At 32.8% G+C, this 16,890-nt stretch overlaps 2 protein-coding genes across 9 annotated transcripts in view; one reads left to right on the forward strand and one right to left on the reverse strand.

Annotated features, from left to right (window-relative positions):
• LOC143234375 (UPF0462 protein C4orf33 homolog) overlaps positions 1 to 1,333 on the forward strand; it is a 14,757-nt gene extending 13,424 nt beyond the window's left edge. For both annotated transcript variants that reach the window (XM_076471682.1, XM_076471683.1), the window contains one exon: positions 1,181 to 1,333. In XM_076471682.1, coding sequence (XP_076327797.1) covers positions 1,181 to 1,283 — 103 coding nt within the window. In that variant the 3' untranslated portion in view covers positions 1,284 to 1,333. The remainder of the gene's footprint in view (positions 1 to 1,180) is intronic.
• Positions 1,037 to 16,857, reverse strand: Blos2 (biogenesis of lysosome-related organelles complex 1 subunit 2). Of its 7 annotated transcripts, XM_076471684.1 has the most exons (6): positions 15,985 to 16,024; positions 15,063 to 15,110; positions 14,826 to 14,942; positions 11,407 to 11,526; positions 5,020 to 5,124; positions 1,037 to 3,235 (listed from the first exon to the last, which is right to left on the reverse strand). In XM_076471684.1, exons 1-6 carry the CDS (start codon positions 16,007 to 16,009, stop codon positions 3,204 to 3,206), a joined length of 447 nt encoding a protein of 148 aa, XP_076327799.1. In that variant the 5' UTR covers positions 16,010 to 16,024; the 3' UTR covers positions 1,037 to 3,203. The 7 variants fall into 7 exon arrangements, with proteins under 7 accessions (XP_076327799.1, XP_076327801.1, XP_076327803.1 ...); XM_076471686.1 differs by lacking the exons at positions 15,063 to 15,110; positions 15,985 to 16,024 and adding an exon at positions 16,722 to 16,857; XM_076471688.1 differs by lacking the exons at positions 15,063 to 15,110; positions 15,985 to 16,024 and adding an exon at positions 16,238 to 16,381.
• Positions 16,858 to 16,890: the final 33 nt, after the last annotated feature.

Consider the following 16,890-nt stretch of genomic DNA (forward strand, 5'->3'; position numbering starts at 1 on the left):
ACCACACAATTTGATTAGTTCATCAAGTAGAAGTTAGTATATAATGACTTAATATAAAAACTTGTGATATAAACAGACGACCACACAATTTGATTAGTTCATCAAGTAGAAGTTAGTATATAATGACTTAATATAAAAACTTGTGATATAAACAGACGACCACACAATTTGATTAGTTCATCAAGTAGAAGTTAGTATATAATGACTTAATATAAAAAACTTGTGATATAAACAGACCGCCACACAATTTGATTAGTTCATCAAGTAGAAGTTAGTATATAATGACTTAATATAAAAACTTGTGATATAAACAGACGACCACACAATTTGATTAGTTCATCAAGTAGAAGTTAGTATATAATGACTTAATATAAAAACTTGTGATATAAACAGACCGCCACACAATTTGATTAGTTCATCAAGTAGAAGTTAGTATATAATGACTTAATATAAAAACTTGTGATATAAACAGACGACCACACAATTTGATTAGTTCATCAAGTAGAAGTTAGTATATATTGACTTAATATAAAAACTCGATATATACAGACTAATCAAAATCAGAGAAATCAAAGGAGTCTTTAACATCTATGTTATTCTCAGTAAATGGAAGTAATAACTTGCTTAAAAAAACAGCTAGTGTTTAACTGTGTGTTCTCATGTTAGTTGTAGTGGGTCTGATCGGTCAATCTCCTTTATGTAGGTTAGGTATACCAAACACAAAACTAAAAAAAATTTTAAATATCTTGGAGGTGTCTAACTTTTGTTTATCTTCTGTTGTTTCAGTGACATATCATATTTTATGGAAAGGTCACGCGTGTTTTTTTACCTTACTAGTAAAATTGTTAATGGACATATCTTCTGTTGTTTCAGTGACATATATTTTATGGAAAGGTCACACGTGTTTTTTTACCTTACTAGTAAAATTGTTAATGGACATATCTTCTGTTGTTTCAGTGACACATCATATTTTATGGAAAGGTCACACGTGTTTTTTTACCTTACTAGTAAAATTGTTAATGGACGTGAAATCTACTTATAAATTACTTAATGCAATATTTTAATGCTGATTTTGTACAACATACAAGTAACTGCCATTTACAGAAAGAAATACAATGATTTTTAATTAAAAAAATTATCCATCAGAAATAATAATTTATTTATTTAATTTTTATTTCAGTCATCGGTTGGAATACTTTAGACCTCTTCCTTTTTCCCAGCTGCTTCCAGACAATGCAGAAAGTCCCCTTTCAGAGGTTTGGAGGAAAGCTCTTGGAGAGTAACATGGAGACACTAATTTAAAGCTTATTAAATACCATCACAATTTCTTTCCTACTGTTCTGAAGGTAGTCATTGCATACCTTTTAATTTATTACAGTAAGGACCTTAAAATGTGGCATGGAGAGGTACAAGAAGCAACTTGTAGTCCAAAATTGCAAATATAAATTCAAAGCTGATAATAAATGTAAGCATTATTTGATATTAATAACTTGCAGTTGGTAAAAAAAAATTAATTTTCTTTAATCAAGTTAAGACTCCTTTATGGGTAATTCAAAAATATTCTATTCACATAGGTATTAAAAAAAACAAAGGCATTTTTTCAATATTTTAAATAAAAACCTTACAGACTGAAGTCGTTTCTGATGTAGCACACTATACTGATAACTTAGTTTCATCATTTTTCTAACATAACATGCTTAAATTGAAATTTCAACTATGAAATTACAAAAGAATATATGGTATTTGAAGCTAGATTGGGTAAGGAGAAAGATTCCTTGTACTTGTTACACAATTGAATTAATGAAATTCAAGATAGAGTTAAGCAGAACTCACAAAAGTAAACCTTCAGGGGGAAGGAACTTTGGTACAAGAATGTTTTATATGTGAAGAAAGTTCTGAAAAATTAGTTTAATACAAATTAGAGAACGCTTTTAAATACACAAAACATTTCATCTATGAATCCACACACAAACATATATTTTGTTAAAGGAAGTGATATATGAATGACTGAAATATTTTAAAACTTGTATAATACTGTTAAGAAGGCTTTGTATGAAAAAGTTTTACTTTAGAAACTGAAAAGTACCATCAGATTGGTATTTATGTATTTGTTCTGTTACTTATTTCTCTTAAATTAACAGTAATAGAGTTTTAAAGTCATTTTTATATATACATACACACGTTACACTGCACAACAAAGTTTTTGCTTCTTCAACACTGTTAGGTGTTTCTTGTAGATTTTTGGCTGCTGATCACAAAAATCACATCCAAATTTGCCCATCACGTACCGTTTCATCGAAATCTTGGTTTCACCAGGACATTGCTACAATGGAAAGACGATATCAGGGCAACTGGAATCCGTCAATGCTTGCTGACTACTATTGGACACTGCAACGTGATGCACCGGACATTGAATACAAACAAAAATCAGGAGCAAAACACTTTTAATTATGTTGAACTTAATAACATATTAGAAACATAAATGCAATTAAATACGTTATTGACAGTAAACAGTTAACCGCCTATTTCTGAGTTCCTACGTGATGAAGCAAAACTAAAACTATATTTGTGCATACTCACCGGGTACCTGTCACAAACAGCAAAACTTTACAGGAAGCAAAACTTTTCAACAGAATTGTTGTGCAGTGTTATCATGAAATATAAATCATTTCATCTTGTAAAATTACAAAAAAACTATAATAAATATACACAGAGTAAACATGTATTGTTTAATAAGTTTGGAAAGCCAGAGTTCTATAAAGTTACATCATAATGACTTCAGTCTTAAAGAAATAAAAATATTCAGTTTTGTTTAGGGACAAAACAAGTAATACTTTTTAAAACACACAACATTTCTCTAGCTTTACCTACCATCATCAGGTGGATAGATACATTTGACAATGCTAGGTAAATCTAGCAAGAGCATAGTGGTTTTTAACCCTTAAATGGTAGCCATCATCAACTGATACTGCTACCTTCAACATTCCAACTGTTTACAGGTTAAAACATACTGTTTTATCTCTAAAACAAAACAATATTTGTATTTTAAATGTTTGTGTTGCACAAAACGAATTGATATTCAAGCAAACTGTTAGAGTATGAATTTATTTACCAAATTTATTCTATCAAGAAGACCACATGAAACATTTGATTTTTGTAGATGCATCAAAATTGGATAAATTTGTGGTTTGAGGTCTTCACCTTTACCTCTTCTCCAGCTGTTTAAACTTTGCTTCTAGAAAAACAAAATAAGTAACCAACAAATCCCTATAACAAAACAAGTTGATTTATAAAGAAACTCAATTCAACTAAAACACCATGCCTCAAAATGTTTTAAGAAGTACATTGGTATACATGTAATATAATTTTGTACATAACACTCACATACAAACAAGCACTAATCCTAATAATGTTATAGTATAAATTTATATAAATGTTGTGACTTAATTAATATACATTAATGATTGTGTATGGTTTAAAATAGAATAATACTAATGCTGCACAAAGCATTAACAGAAAAAATATGGAACACAAAAACTAAAGTTTTCTTTATAGACAAAACAAGTAATATGTTCCTAAAAGCTTAAATTTTTAAAAATGCTGTTTCATTAGATTTTCCTATTATCATCAGGTGATTTAGAACAGAAGGTGAACACTACAATGGCCATCTAAACACCAGTATCATTGGTTTGGATATCTACACAAAGTTACATGATCACTATTTGTGCTAACTAAACCTAATTTTGAAATAAGAATAGAGGGAAGATAGACAGGAATACCAACTACCAAATTTTGGCTACTATTCTGATTGTACAGTGGGATTTGACTGTCACTCTTATTATGCAATCATGGCTCCAAAGTGCTGTACACAACTTGGCAGCAGTGGGAAATAAACCATGAACCATCGCAGTCACAGTCTGACATGTTAACCCCTACTAAGGGCTCCATTCTGTCTAAATATTAGTGTTTCACATGTCATATCATTCAAAGTTAGCCTACTAGCTACAGACAGAATAAATAGCAGTAAGATTTACCAATGCTCAACATGTTCTTAATTTAGGAATTCTGCATCAATTTTTTGTTGAAATGTTTATTTTACATATCTTTCATTACAAAGGAATGACTGGAGAAATTCAAATTGCCTTTCAATTATTTTTTATTAAATTTTAAACTAAAACATATGCCACATCAACATGTACATTAGAATCTGCAATTAATCAGTGATTTTGGTTAATATAATTTATGGAGACATTACTGAGATTAGCTGATCGTTCTCAAATGAAGCATTTCAAGTCCTAGCTAAAGTCGATAAAGAAACTGGTCACGATACAGTATTGACATATTCATTTATAAAAAGTTTGCAAACAATATTCTTCTGTCTTGTGTAAGTAAATCACTATAATGGAGGGATCTTGCATAATAAAGGTTCATAAAAGTATCTTACTGAAAAAAGTCCATTTATTATAAAGCTAGTTATCCTACTAGGTATTAATTAATCAACCCCTCAGTTCTCTATTTAAACAGTAACTACTTCAGAATCATTAATACCAAGAAACATATTTAGATATCACAAAGTGTGAATACAGTAACAAAAACCTGATGACCAATTTGCTTAAATGCTTTAGTTTAAATTGTATGTTTTTGGATACAATCACAGTTGTTCAAAGACCATCTGCACTAGATGGCACAAATTGAACTGAAAGATTAGAGGGAAAATAGCAAGCAAACAGCAACCATTGCCAACTCTTCACCTGCTCTTTCTGACTGAACAGTGAAATTTAAAGAGCATCTTTATAAGGGACCAACAGTACCAGAGAGCAAAGGATAGTTTTTAATAATAGGATGCAGTTGACAACCAATATATTATGTGTGGCCCCTTAAATTTAATAAAGCCAAACATTTAGAAGCCAGATTTCTTATTATATCCATAAAATATTACTTTTTAAATGAAAGCAACATCGAAATGTTTGTATCAACAAAATTATTTAAATAGAATACATTATAGTAACTTTAACTTACCAAGTCTCTTTGAATATGCATCAAGTTTGTAAGCAGCCTGCTCTAGTTTAAACACACTTTCTTCTACCTCATCAATCTGTTCTAAGTACGGTTTCAGGTTCCTGTCTACATCAAATCAGTAAAGAATTGGAAACATACTAGTTACAAATACTGTTTTATTGGAATGGCTTTCCTATAAATATGATGACAAGAAGGAAAAGTCAACTCCACAAGATAAGAAAGCCAATATTTTCCATCAATAATTTTTATTGATGGATGTGTTAATTAGCCCCTTTTGGAACCAGAAAGTTAACCAAAAATGTATCTGCAATAACACTTATCTCCTTTCATAATTCAGCTTTGTCCCAACAAATGGTTCTCTTCCTTGCTTTTCTAAGCAATGGTATGAATTTTACTTTGTTTGCTCCAGTCTTTATTCCCCACTATACTGCCCCTACTGATTTTAATCTTATGAGATGCTAGCTAAAGTGTGAATCACACAGTGACCAAGTGGAAGGGATAGTGAGGGAAAGATCTATACAGAAAGCATGCGAGTAGAAAATCCGGTGTGAAATACTGAAATATAATAAAGCACACTAGTGGACGTCCACACAACTTCTGAGACAGGTATGCTCTTTGTCTAGATAAAGTGAAATCTAAATATGGATGGTAAAGGTCAACCACTATGGAGTCAAAATTGTTCGTTATTATGAGATTCATCTAGGATCCAACCACACAGATGAGGTTTCACATCCTGTCATTGAAATTATATGGCTGTGGACTCAAAGCTAGATCCAAGATGTAGGTGTAATGGCTAGAGCAATGGGATCAGCAATATTATATAATTGTACGATAAAACTGTTATATGAAGGGAGCCCAACCTGAAAGTTACAAGATGCTACGTGTTGAGTCACTGGAATTAGAAAGAGAAGGAAAGCAACACCTAAGTAGACAGATCCTCACTCCAAGCTGGAGAAGCATAAAATGCAACTAACCAAATTCAGAATTGTGAGCCCAAACACCCAACCTGAAGGTTACAGAATGTTGCATGCAAGTCACCAGAATTACAAATGCAAGCAACATTCAACAGGACTAGTCTTCCCCCAGCCTGAAAAAGCTCAGAATACAACAAATTGAAGTTGGAATTATGAAACTAATTCACCCTTCCCTCAACCTGGAGAAACAGATCATCTGGCCTGAGATTACAAACTGAAATCCTAACTCCACAACCTGGTAGGCAAGGTAACACCTCCTGCCCCTGGAATTACAAGGAGGATGTGGGACAAAGTTCAACCAATGGTCTATGGAGATCATGCTCTCTGTGTAAAATTATGAGAAGGACCCTCTTGCAAGATTGTGGATAGTAAGAAAATTATCATTAAAAAAGGCCCATACTTACACAACCAGATAGCAAAATGTTATCTCTGAACAGAAATTACAAGGGTCCTAGACTGGCCCCCCACCCAACATCTGGGAGAACCATCCAGGATTAAGTGTGGGAAGTTAAGAAGCATTGCCCTCTTCTCCTGGAGTGTAATAAAGAGTACAAACATTATGCATGAGAAACAGACCTCTGTCCACAACTCCAGTAAAAGAAAACAGAGTGGTAAGTACATCTTTGCTCCAGCACAAGGAAGGAAGGAAGGTCACATTATATCCACATTCAAGAGACCTCTGATGATAAGTAAACCATTTCCTTTGACAAACTTCTGAAGAATGTCAAATGGAATGTGTCAATAAAGATGCCACTTTAAATAGCAATCTCTGATGATGTGCAATGAACTGCATAAAAGCAAGGCATGAAGTTGAATAATTGCCAACTGCTGGATGAACAAAAGTCCAATCAAGTCTGACATAAGAGAGATGGCCAGTGAGGATGGGAAAAAAGATTGACACTCCTGAAGAGTGGAAGCTAGGAACAAGCTAATATGATACTATCAAAATTCAACAGGACATGAAACAAATTAGTGCCAGAACCATGGAGAGCAAATAAAAGGAATTCAGAAAGATGAAGACCCATCCAATCCTTGCTGAGCTTCTACTCCCAAAGCCAGAGGATGTCACTAGAGAACAGAAGGACAAAAGCTAATCATTCCAACACATGGTAAAAAGGCTCAATCTGTGTTGTCCCAAGATAAGTTCATATCCAACAAACAACATGAAGATAAAGCATCCATTTGGTAGAAACAAGACAACTGTGTGCCCTAAAGAGAAAAAACACAGTTTGAAAACAGATATTTGGAGTGAGTGCCACTTATCTTTCAATAGGATGGCACTACTACAGAATTGTCTGAATTCCACTACCACCTTCCCTTGAGACCCTGAGTTATAGCTTATTAAACTGATAAAAGTTCTGAGAAAGTAATGGTGATAGTAGCTTTCTCTGCAATCTGAGTTCATCAAATTCTATGTTATCTATATAAGGATCCCTAATCCTAAAGGGAAGCATCAGTGAACAGATATAGATGAAGGAATAGCAGAAAAAGTTGACCCTGACTGAATCTGGAAATGAAGAAAACACCCCAAAGTGTATGAGGTACTGTCTGGGAGTAAGAATATATTTCTCCTTTTTTGATAAGGCACCCAACTCTCGCAGCTTCTGATACCAGAGTCTGATAGTGTCAAAGTGAGAAGCCAATCATCCATGTAATGAGTGTGAATGCTGAGGGTGTCAAGATGATGCAAAAAGCTCAGACTATCTGACAAAAACATATACACAAGATGCAATGAGAAATGGTAAAGCATAAAAACTAAAAAATCTGGTTGTCATGCAAGAACGAGAGATAATGAAGACTTGGTGACTGGAATATGAAGTTAGACACCTGCAGCGTCAAATTTTGTCATCCACGGTCTTGGTGAAAAAGATCCAATAACAAGAAAGAAACACCTCCATTGTAGAATGAGGAAGCAATTGAGACAAGAAAGGCAACTAACCATTTGTCAATCACCTGTCTTTTTCAATATTATAAACAGCTGACAATAAAAACCCTTTAAGAGAGGAGGTGACATGCTCTAAGGTCTCTTTGGGCAGAAGAACCTGGATGGCTTGTGCTTGATAATTGGATGTAAGAAGGTTCTGTGTGAGTGAAGAGCCAAATGGTATGAGAGACAGAGGAGGAGGAGGAGACATGGACTGAATGTCCAAACCCCTCCTGAGAAGTTGAATGGCTCATTGACCTGTGGTCAATGTCTCCCATACAAACACAAGCCCTCTGAGATGAGACCCCACAAAATCTGACTCCATAATGTAGTCACTGATTCAGAAATCTGTACTTCACTCTGGAGGAGAATCCCCATTGGTAAGGTTGAAATTACCCTTGTATTCTAACAGATCGTAACACCAAAACAGGAGGTCTAAAAAACATAAAGGGATATGCAGTAAATTTTGGGACAATCAAAAAGCCATCATAGGAAACAAAGAATGTAAATGGACAACATTTGAAATTCCTGAAAAAAAATTAACACCACAGACTGTTTAAGAATAGGAGCTTCTATCAGATTTCTATGAGCCAACATATAAAGGCAAATTTCCTACAGTAAGACATCTCTCACCAAAACATACCAACAACAAATCAACCAAGATAGCAAGGAGAGAGCACAATCCTATCCAGTAAAGTCAATAAATGACAAATATCCTCCAAAAATTTGGACAGGAGACCTGTGTTACATTTCAGACAACAATTGCAAAGATAATAAAAATTGGAAACTTTTATAAGTGACAGAAAAATTTGAAAAACTGTGATTGTGTAAGATGAACAGTGGCATCTTGTATAGAGCTCAAAATAGGAAGTAGATGGTCGAGCCTCCAAGAGTCCAAATAAGGATTTACCATGTGATGGAAAGCCAAGACATGCTGATCCAATAAATAAAAAAGAGATCAGGGCATGGCAGTACCCCCCACAACTCTTTGAAATGATCTGCAAATCTCACTATATGCATTGCAACATCTGAAAAGGTGGAAGGACCAGATAAACAGATGAGCTTGTTTCTCTCAATCAAGAAGTGAAGATTCATTAGCCTGGAAAAATAGTCTATATTAGCATTAGCCCAATGCTGACCCCTACAAACTCTGATGTTTTTCTCCTGTTAGTTCTGAGACAAACCACACATATGACATTACCCTTTTGCATATAAAAAAACTATGTTCTTCACAGAATCCCTCCCCTACCAGATAAAGTTAAAATAATGAGGTAGTAGAGAAGGGACATCAGGCAACTGTGCTCGAAAAATGAATGTATCAATATTCAAAAATATGACTACAAATAATTTTATTTTCCCTCACACTATCAAGAATATAAACTCAAGCCCCATTAAAAAATATCTCAAATAATTAAAATCAAACATGGTAAATTTAGTAATAGCACAAAAGAGAAACCTGCAGTAAGCAAATAACTGTCTTCATAATTTTTGCTGCTGAGGAAAAGTAAATAAGAAAAAATGATGGAGAGCTTATACACAGATTATACGTAAAGGATGCATTGATGTAGATGGAAAATCATAAGATTAAAATCACTAGGGGTGATTTAATGAAGTGCAGATGAATTCCTACTGTTGTTCAGATGGACAAAGAGAACCTTTCATCAGGGTAAAGGAACCTTTCATCAGGGTAAAGCTAAATTGCAAAAGAAGAACATTTCAGAAATTTTATATTTCTAGTAATGAAGTAAAATTTGAGAAAAATATGACGTTTTATTTTTCATTGAATTATTGTATATTTTATTCAAGAAAGGCTCTACAAACCAAATATTGGATTCAGTGGGAAAAAAAAACTTTCAAAGTACAATCATACAAGGTCTGTTCAAAAAATACGCTGACTGTTTGAATTGCGCGGCTCCAGTTGGTTCCAGGGGAATCCGCTTGGTGTCGCTAGGTTCGCACAGATCAGCTGATTATGACGCCATTTCCCGATTGCAGATATCTTCATTTGTGTATTAGCTACGCGGTTTTAAGTGAAGTGCGATTTTTTCATTTGGCGGATTTCAGAATGAATGACTTGCTGTGAAATTTTGTGTTAAACTTGGAAAATCTGCGACTGAAACTTTTGCTATGCTTAACACGGCTTACGGTGATGTTGCTATGAAGCGTGCTCATGTTTCAAGTGGCATAAACGTTTTAAGGATGGTCGACAGTCCATTGAAGACGATGAGCGTCCTGGACGTCCTTCCACGTCAACTGACGACCCACACGTCGACAAAATCAACACCCTGGTGCGGGCAAATCGACGTCTGACTGTCAGGGAGCTTGCTGAAGAGTGTGGGATATCAGTTGGATCTTGTTATGAGATTTTGACCGAAAAATTGAAGATGCACCGCATTGCTGCAAAATTTGTGCCCATTCAGCCCTCAGAACTTGTGAGTTTTTTGGCCAAACACTTGATCACTGTTCTTCCCCACCCACCCCTACTCACCTGACCTTGCTCCTTGCAATTTTTTCTTGTTCCCCAAACTCCAAAGACCCTTGAAAGGAAGAAAATTTGAGACGATTCCCGAGATTAAGGCAAATGCGATGAAGGAGCTGGAGGACATTACAAAAGAAGCGTACCAGGACTGTTTCAACAAGTGGAAACACCGTTGGGATAAGTGTGTGCGTTGGGGAGGAAAGTACTTTGAAGGGGTCCCAGACCTGTAACTTCTAAATAAAGTACATTTTGTTTTATGACGTCAGTCCGCGTATTTTTTGAACAGCCCTCGTATGACACCTAAAATATATATAGTGACCACACCAAATCTGTTCCCATAGTAAGCAAGGGGTTAAAGAAATCTAGGATATTTCACTGCAACAGGTTACAGGTTGGATTGTTTTTTCTGAAATTTTAAAAATTTCACTACCTGTCGTGTTCATACAATAATCCACATCACAAAGTACAATGTAAGATGAAAATATGTCATCAGCAAAAGTCTTGTACAACAGTTTCACCTCACAAAACATAATTTGTCAATCTTTCTATGTTAGAATGAATGAAATATATATAATTTTTCTTTATAACCTAAAACTTTACATCAGATGATTAATGCAGTACAAAACAAAATCAACATAAATACAGATAACTTAGATTTAAAAAAAAAATAATTATTCCTTTATCCAAAAGAGAAAAAGAAAAAAGAATTTCCAGAAACATTTGTTCTAGAAAATTTTCTGGATTATTTAAAGTAGTCACAGGAATTTAAAAAATAAATTCAGTAACACTTGATGTAGATATTCAAAACTAAACCTAGATAAAACAGATCTTAAACATGATGAATTACGAATTAACAATATCTAATTAAAATTACTTTGATGAACAAAAATGTGAAATAGTATTTAAATAGGTTTATAATACAATTAAACCATTTCCTCCACATCAGTGTGATATATTAAAATAAGCACAAAAATATTTCAGGGTAAAAACTAAGAAACAAAAACACTCACATTTCTCATTCAATTCCTTTAGTGCTTTGCTTATGTTTGCAGCAATTTGTTTCATGTCTGAATACTTGGTTATAGCTTGTCTATTCATTTCTTCTAACAACCGGTAATCATCAACGGTAGCTAACAACAAGATTAGAATTTTCATCAAATATGGACATTGTATGTGTATTAAATGTTCATTTCTTCCCAGTTGTAAAAAAAAACAAAATGTATCTTGACAGTAGGGTGATAATTTAATAAACAGAGCACACTTAAACAAAAAATGATCAATCACTGGTTTCTTTAACTGATACACTGTATAGAGTATTAAACTTGGGGTTAAACATTTATGTCCAAATTAGCACTGGCCAGATTGCATAACATTGGCCATCAAGAAGCTGAAAATATATGACAAATCTTCTATGGATAGCTTTAGACAATCTTATGTATAGACAACCACCTGTCAATCCAACACTTAATGAAAATTAACATAATAAATAACTGAAACACAGGAATTGTATTGTTAAATAAAAATAAGCTGTCAATCTGAAGCTTGAAAAGAAACAAACATAGCAAAGTAAAATTAATTTGTGTTTGTTCTTTAACTGATGGTATAATTGTTAATCTAAAGAAACCTTGTTTTTTTTCAGTTTTTACAAGATGTATACAATCACAGACTATTTTACATGTTTAGTGATTAAATTCTTCTGACAACAGACTAAAAATAAATTGTTGAAGAAAACAAAGTCCAGTAGAGGGAGTGTTACGGTAATAAGAAAGAGAAAAGGATTTAAATATATTTAACACTACAATGTGTACAATAGCAGCAAAATCCTCTTAAACTACAAAATTTATACTTTGATAAAAAATTGTTCAAACATTCTAAGATAGAAAGAATGAATGCGAGTCTTAAGTTGAAAATTGACAAATGCATCATCTAAACACCTGATTATCAAAAATTCTTAATAAATCTTCAGAACATTTAATTTAGAATTTCTCAAAGTTAAAAAAGAAATAAGTAAATTTGAATCAAGTTAAAAACTCATGAATGTAATTATAAATGGTACATTGAAAAATAGATTTACTTTATTTGGTGAAAAATTTTCAAAACTTTTAATAAAAACAAATTTAATTTACTTATTAGCATACGCAAATTATCTAAAAACTGACTGACCTAAAAGATAAAGCTCTTCAATTTTGTAATTATAAATGGAACACTAATACTTATATTGTGAATAAAGCTTGGGAATTAAAGTTAAAAGAGTAGACAGATTATTTCTACAAGAAAAACAGTATAATCCAACTAAAAACTTTCAGCCAAAAATCAAAACACAACAAGAGTTTCCACATTCGTGCAACAACATGTTAATGATATTCTCCCAAATGTTTCATTTGATAGTATATCCACATTGCAAAATTATTTGCCACTGAGCACAGGTTTCTTGTCCGTGTCAGAGTAAGAATATTCAGCAACATCAGAAAGTATATGAATGCACTATTTCACTCACTCATAAATCTAACACTGTGCACCTCAATTCAATAATGCAATACTCCAAATTAATGTAGTTTTAGCAGTTGTAGTCTACATGTACTACAGATATTTTGGTAAACCAAGATACATCACACTTTTATATAAAAAGAACAGAAAGATGTGGAACTAGCTGAAGTTGGAGATTAGCAGGATATATGTAACTAAATATTCACTCGAAGCAGTCAGATAGTAGTGACAAGAGAAAAGACAAGAACTGATGAAAATGATGAAAGACTGATGAAGAAGTGAAGCATATTAAGAATGTGAAGACCACTTGCATGATAGAAACTCAATGATGAAAATGCTTCAGCAAAGAAGTCCTTCATATTTAACAGACACAATCAATCATGCTGACACTAAAAAGAACCAAAATAAAAGAGTTTTGTGTGACTTGTTATCACCCCTGTTAACCCTGTCATGACACCTATTGTTCTCAGCCCACTACAGATCCTTTCATCCTTAGCAAGAAATAAATACTTTTGAATTCAGGTCCTGTAACTGTTTGTCATGGCCACACAACCACATTTTGTTTGCATACACAGGTAACTGTGATAGCTACTTTTTAAATCTAGTTGGCCTGTGCTAGCAATGTTACATGCATAGTAAAACAATATTTTCAAACTATGTTGTTATATATAGATACCAAATATTCATACCTGAGAAATTAGTTGAAGGTTTCAAAGCTTAAATTAGATAACTGGATATTAATTATTGGTAAAAAGAGTTTTAACAAATTTAACTGGAAGCTAAACTGGTTTCTTCCTTAAATGAGGTTAACTAGGGGTGAAATACTGATTGGAGGTTGTCGTAGTTCAGTGGCATGCTGTCTCAGTTTAGCCATTAAAATTTTTTTTAAACTGATAGGAAATCAGTGAAATTCAATCAGTTCAAATTAACTTTTATTGTTTATTTTTGTAATTATGTCATCAAAGAATCAAGGTACAGCATAAACCAGATAACAACCTTCATGGAATGTTTGACAAGTGCTGTGATAGAAAGTATAGTAACTAAGTGGTTTACATAAGGCTGGGAAAACTATACATCCCTTCAAGTACAATACTTTGCCTAAATACTCTCACATGAGAGAATAAAATAAAAGACAATAGAGAGAGAGAGGGAACAGAAATGTTACTTATTCAAGTGATTAAACAATAAATAAACAAACTGGAAAAAATTAAATGTATAATATCTCACAGTGACACTACCAAAAAGCAAAGGCCATAAATGAGAACAGTACAGTTGATATAAAACAGATGGTTGAAAAATACATTAAGTTTAAAATGCTCAGTCTTGTTTCAGGATGTTTGTTGTTTTATTTTTCTAATTATCCAGATTTACCGTAGCCCAAGCAAGTGACTGAATTACAAGCAGTGCTGCAGATGTACATTTGGTGCTGTGTTTATCTTTACACATTTCTACACCAAACTGATAAAATGTATAACAAATACTTTTTAAATCACCAATACCTACTTTATCATATTTTAACACCCCCTATATTCCTTGATACTGACATTCGAGAAATTAAATATATGTAAATTCTACAAATTAAACACATGGGAAAGAGAAGCTAAACTTCAAAGAAATAAATTTGTGTGTGTGTGTGCAAAATTAAGTACAAACGTTTAAACTCGCACTGCAGGGTAATGTAAAGTCAATCTGCAAAGAGTTTATTCTACACCATGCCTGTTTCAGATATCTAAAGACAGAACTGCTACTGAATGTAATATTCTGTTAGAATAATGAAATATAGTATTAAGCTCATTTAAGGTATTGACAGTAATTTTTTCACCATTCAAATATACTTAAAATTAAAAACCTAGTTTAGAAAAATAGCAATCTCTGATACATATTGAAAAGCAGGTAGAATTCCCAATTATGTGTTATAGTTAATTAACTATTTCTAACTTACCAGCTAGTTCTTCTTGTAGATAGCTTGCAGTCTTTTCAAACATGGTTGTTGCCAACAGGTTGATGTTAGGTTGTTCAGATACACTCTCGCTGGTTTCATTCATGATGGGGTCCAACACTTTTGTTAAAAATGAACATAATACAAACAACATGAAGCACATTATAAGCCTCAGTTTAGTACCTATGTTCTTTTTGATTTACATTAATGACATAGATGAAGGAACAGTCAATACATTACCTGAATTTACAGACAATGTTAAGGTTGGAAGCTGTGAAGAGGATGCTGCTACTTTACAAAAGGATTTAAATTATTTATTGAGTTGGATGAATAAATGGCAAATGGGTTTTAATTATAATATAAATGCAAGATAATACATTTGTGTTATTATAATTTGTATTATAATTATAATTTGGATGGGAATAATGTTAACAGTGTCAAGAAAGAAAATATCTTGGTACAATGGTTGATCCATTCTAGTTGTAGAGTTAAAAGAATTTTAGGTTGTACTAAAATATCAAGTACAAGTCTAAATAGGTTAGTATTTCATTATACAGATCACTGGCGAGGCCACACTTGGAATATATTGTCTGGTCTTAGGCTCCTTATCCTACAAAGGGTATTGAATTGTTGGAACGAGTTCAGAGGAGAGCTACTAAAATGGTACCAGTGATGGAGGAGTTGTGATATGAGGGAAAGTTAAAATGTTGTCAAATTCAAACCTAATGCAGTTGTCAAAGGCTAGGAAGTTTAGCAAAATTAGACTGTAATTATATCCAAATTTTAAAAATAAGTCTCACTTATGTTAGATTGAATTTGTTCAAGTGCTCTAAAGTTACACCTTAACATTTGACCATGTACCTTTAAATTTTAAGTAATCAATTTATTAAAATGATTAGTTATGAAATGAAGTATACCAAATCTTACAGATTAAAATACAAAGTTGCAGGCTATTTGTTGGACTATGAGTAACTTATGATAATATCAATATTAATAAAAATTATAACAGTGCAAGTAAATATCGAGTTATGTTACAAACACAACTTAATCGTAAGTGAAAAAAACAGCCAAAACAACAGGTGGATTTTGACATATCATTAAACCTAATATCATCTAATTTATTCTACGTATAAGAATCTAAAACACTGAACATGATATTTACACAGCAAATTGTGGCTACCAATCATAATCTGTATTTTTACTTAGTAGGCAGCATAGCCTGTAAGAGTAACGTCTTATATGTTATATGATATAGTATGACTAACACTATTAGTGTTAGAAAACGTAAGTTACATTTACAATAAACTATAATTCACATTACAATTTACAAATATTCACTGTGCTTTGTTCGTACCGTCAGCTTTCTTTTACACAATTAAATATGCATGTATAACAAGCTTCTAAATTTGATGTACCTTTTTTTTTTTTTTTCAGCCCAAAATATAAATGGTCAATAACTTTATTTAGCCTTTACGTTTAAATATATACCCAACGCAGTAATTTCTGGTGATAATCTTTTCGGGAAGCTCATAATCCAGGAAAATGTAATGCCCCTGGTGCTAATAATATTAATTTCCACAAGAAAATATCTTGAAGTTTACTTTATAAGAAATCAATAATCTTCAAAGTCTCAACAAATAACGTTTTTTTTTCTAACCATATTAAAATCGAAATAAATAACGAATGTTATGAAAAAAGAAATTACTGCCCCGAATAGTGGTTTATTTCTGAATAAGACTTGCTTGAATATTTTGTCTAGCTTAAAATTATAAGTCCTGTTGAGTTGTGCTATCAAGTCATATCGGATTTTAAAAATCAGAAATATATGAAATCACTAAATAAACGCTATTTGCCTAAATTAAATGAAAACACTTTACTATTACTAAATCCCCGTCGTACCAAACATGCTCGCCTTTTCAGCCGTGAGGGCGTTATAATCTACAGTCAATCCCTCTATTCGTTGGGAAAAGAGTAGCCCAAGGTTTGGCGATGGGTGGTGATGACTAGCTGCCTTTCCTCTAGTCTTACACTGCTAAAGTAAGGACAGCTAGCGCAGATATCCCTCGAG

This window comes from Tachypleus tridentatus, chromosome 12, assembly GCF_004210375.1.
Source record: "Tachypleus tridentatus isolate NWPU-2018 chromosome 12, ASM421037v1, whole genome shotgun sequence".
Taxonomy (NCBI): Eukaryota; Metazoa; Arthropoda; class Merostomata; order Xiphosura; family Limulidae; genus Tachypleus; species Tachypleus tridentatus.

What these genes read in the sequence shown, in the direction of transcription:
- Blos2 (XM_076471684.1), bottom strand. Translation starts at nt 16,009, where the DNA reads ATGATTGGTAGCCACAATTTGCTGT. An exon ending in TCTACAAGAAGAACTAGCTG is followed by an intron (nt 11,527 to 14,825) that starts GTAAGTTAGAAA and finishes TCTTGTTGTTAG; the next exon opens with CTACCGTTGATGATTACCGG. An exon ending in AAAGGAATTGAATGAGAAAT is followed by an intron (nt 5,125 to 11,406) that starts GTGAGTGTTTTT and finishes GATTTGATGTAG; the next exon opens with ACAGGAACCTGAAACCGTAC.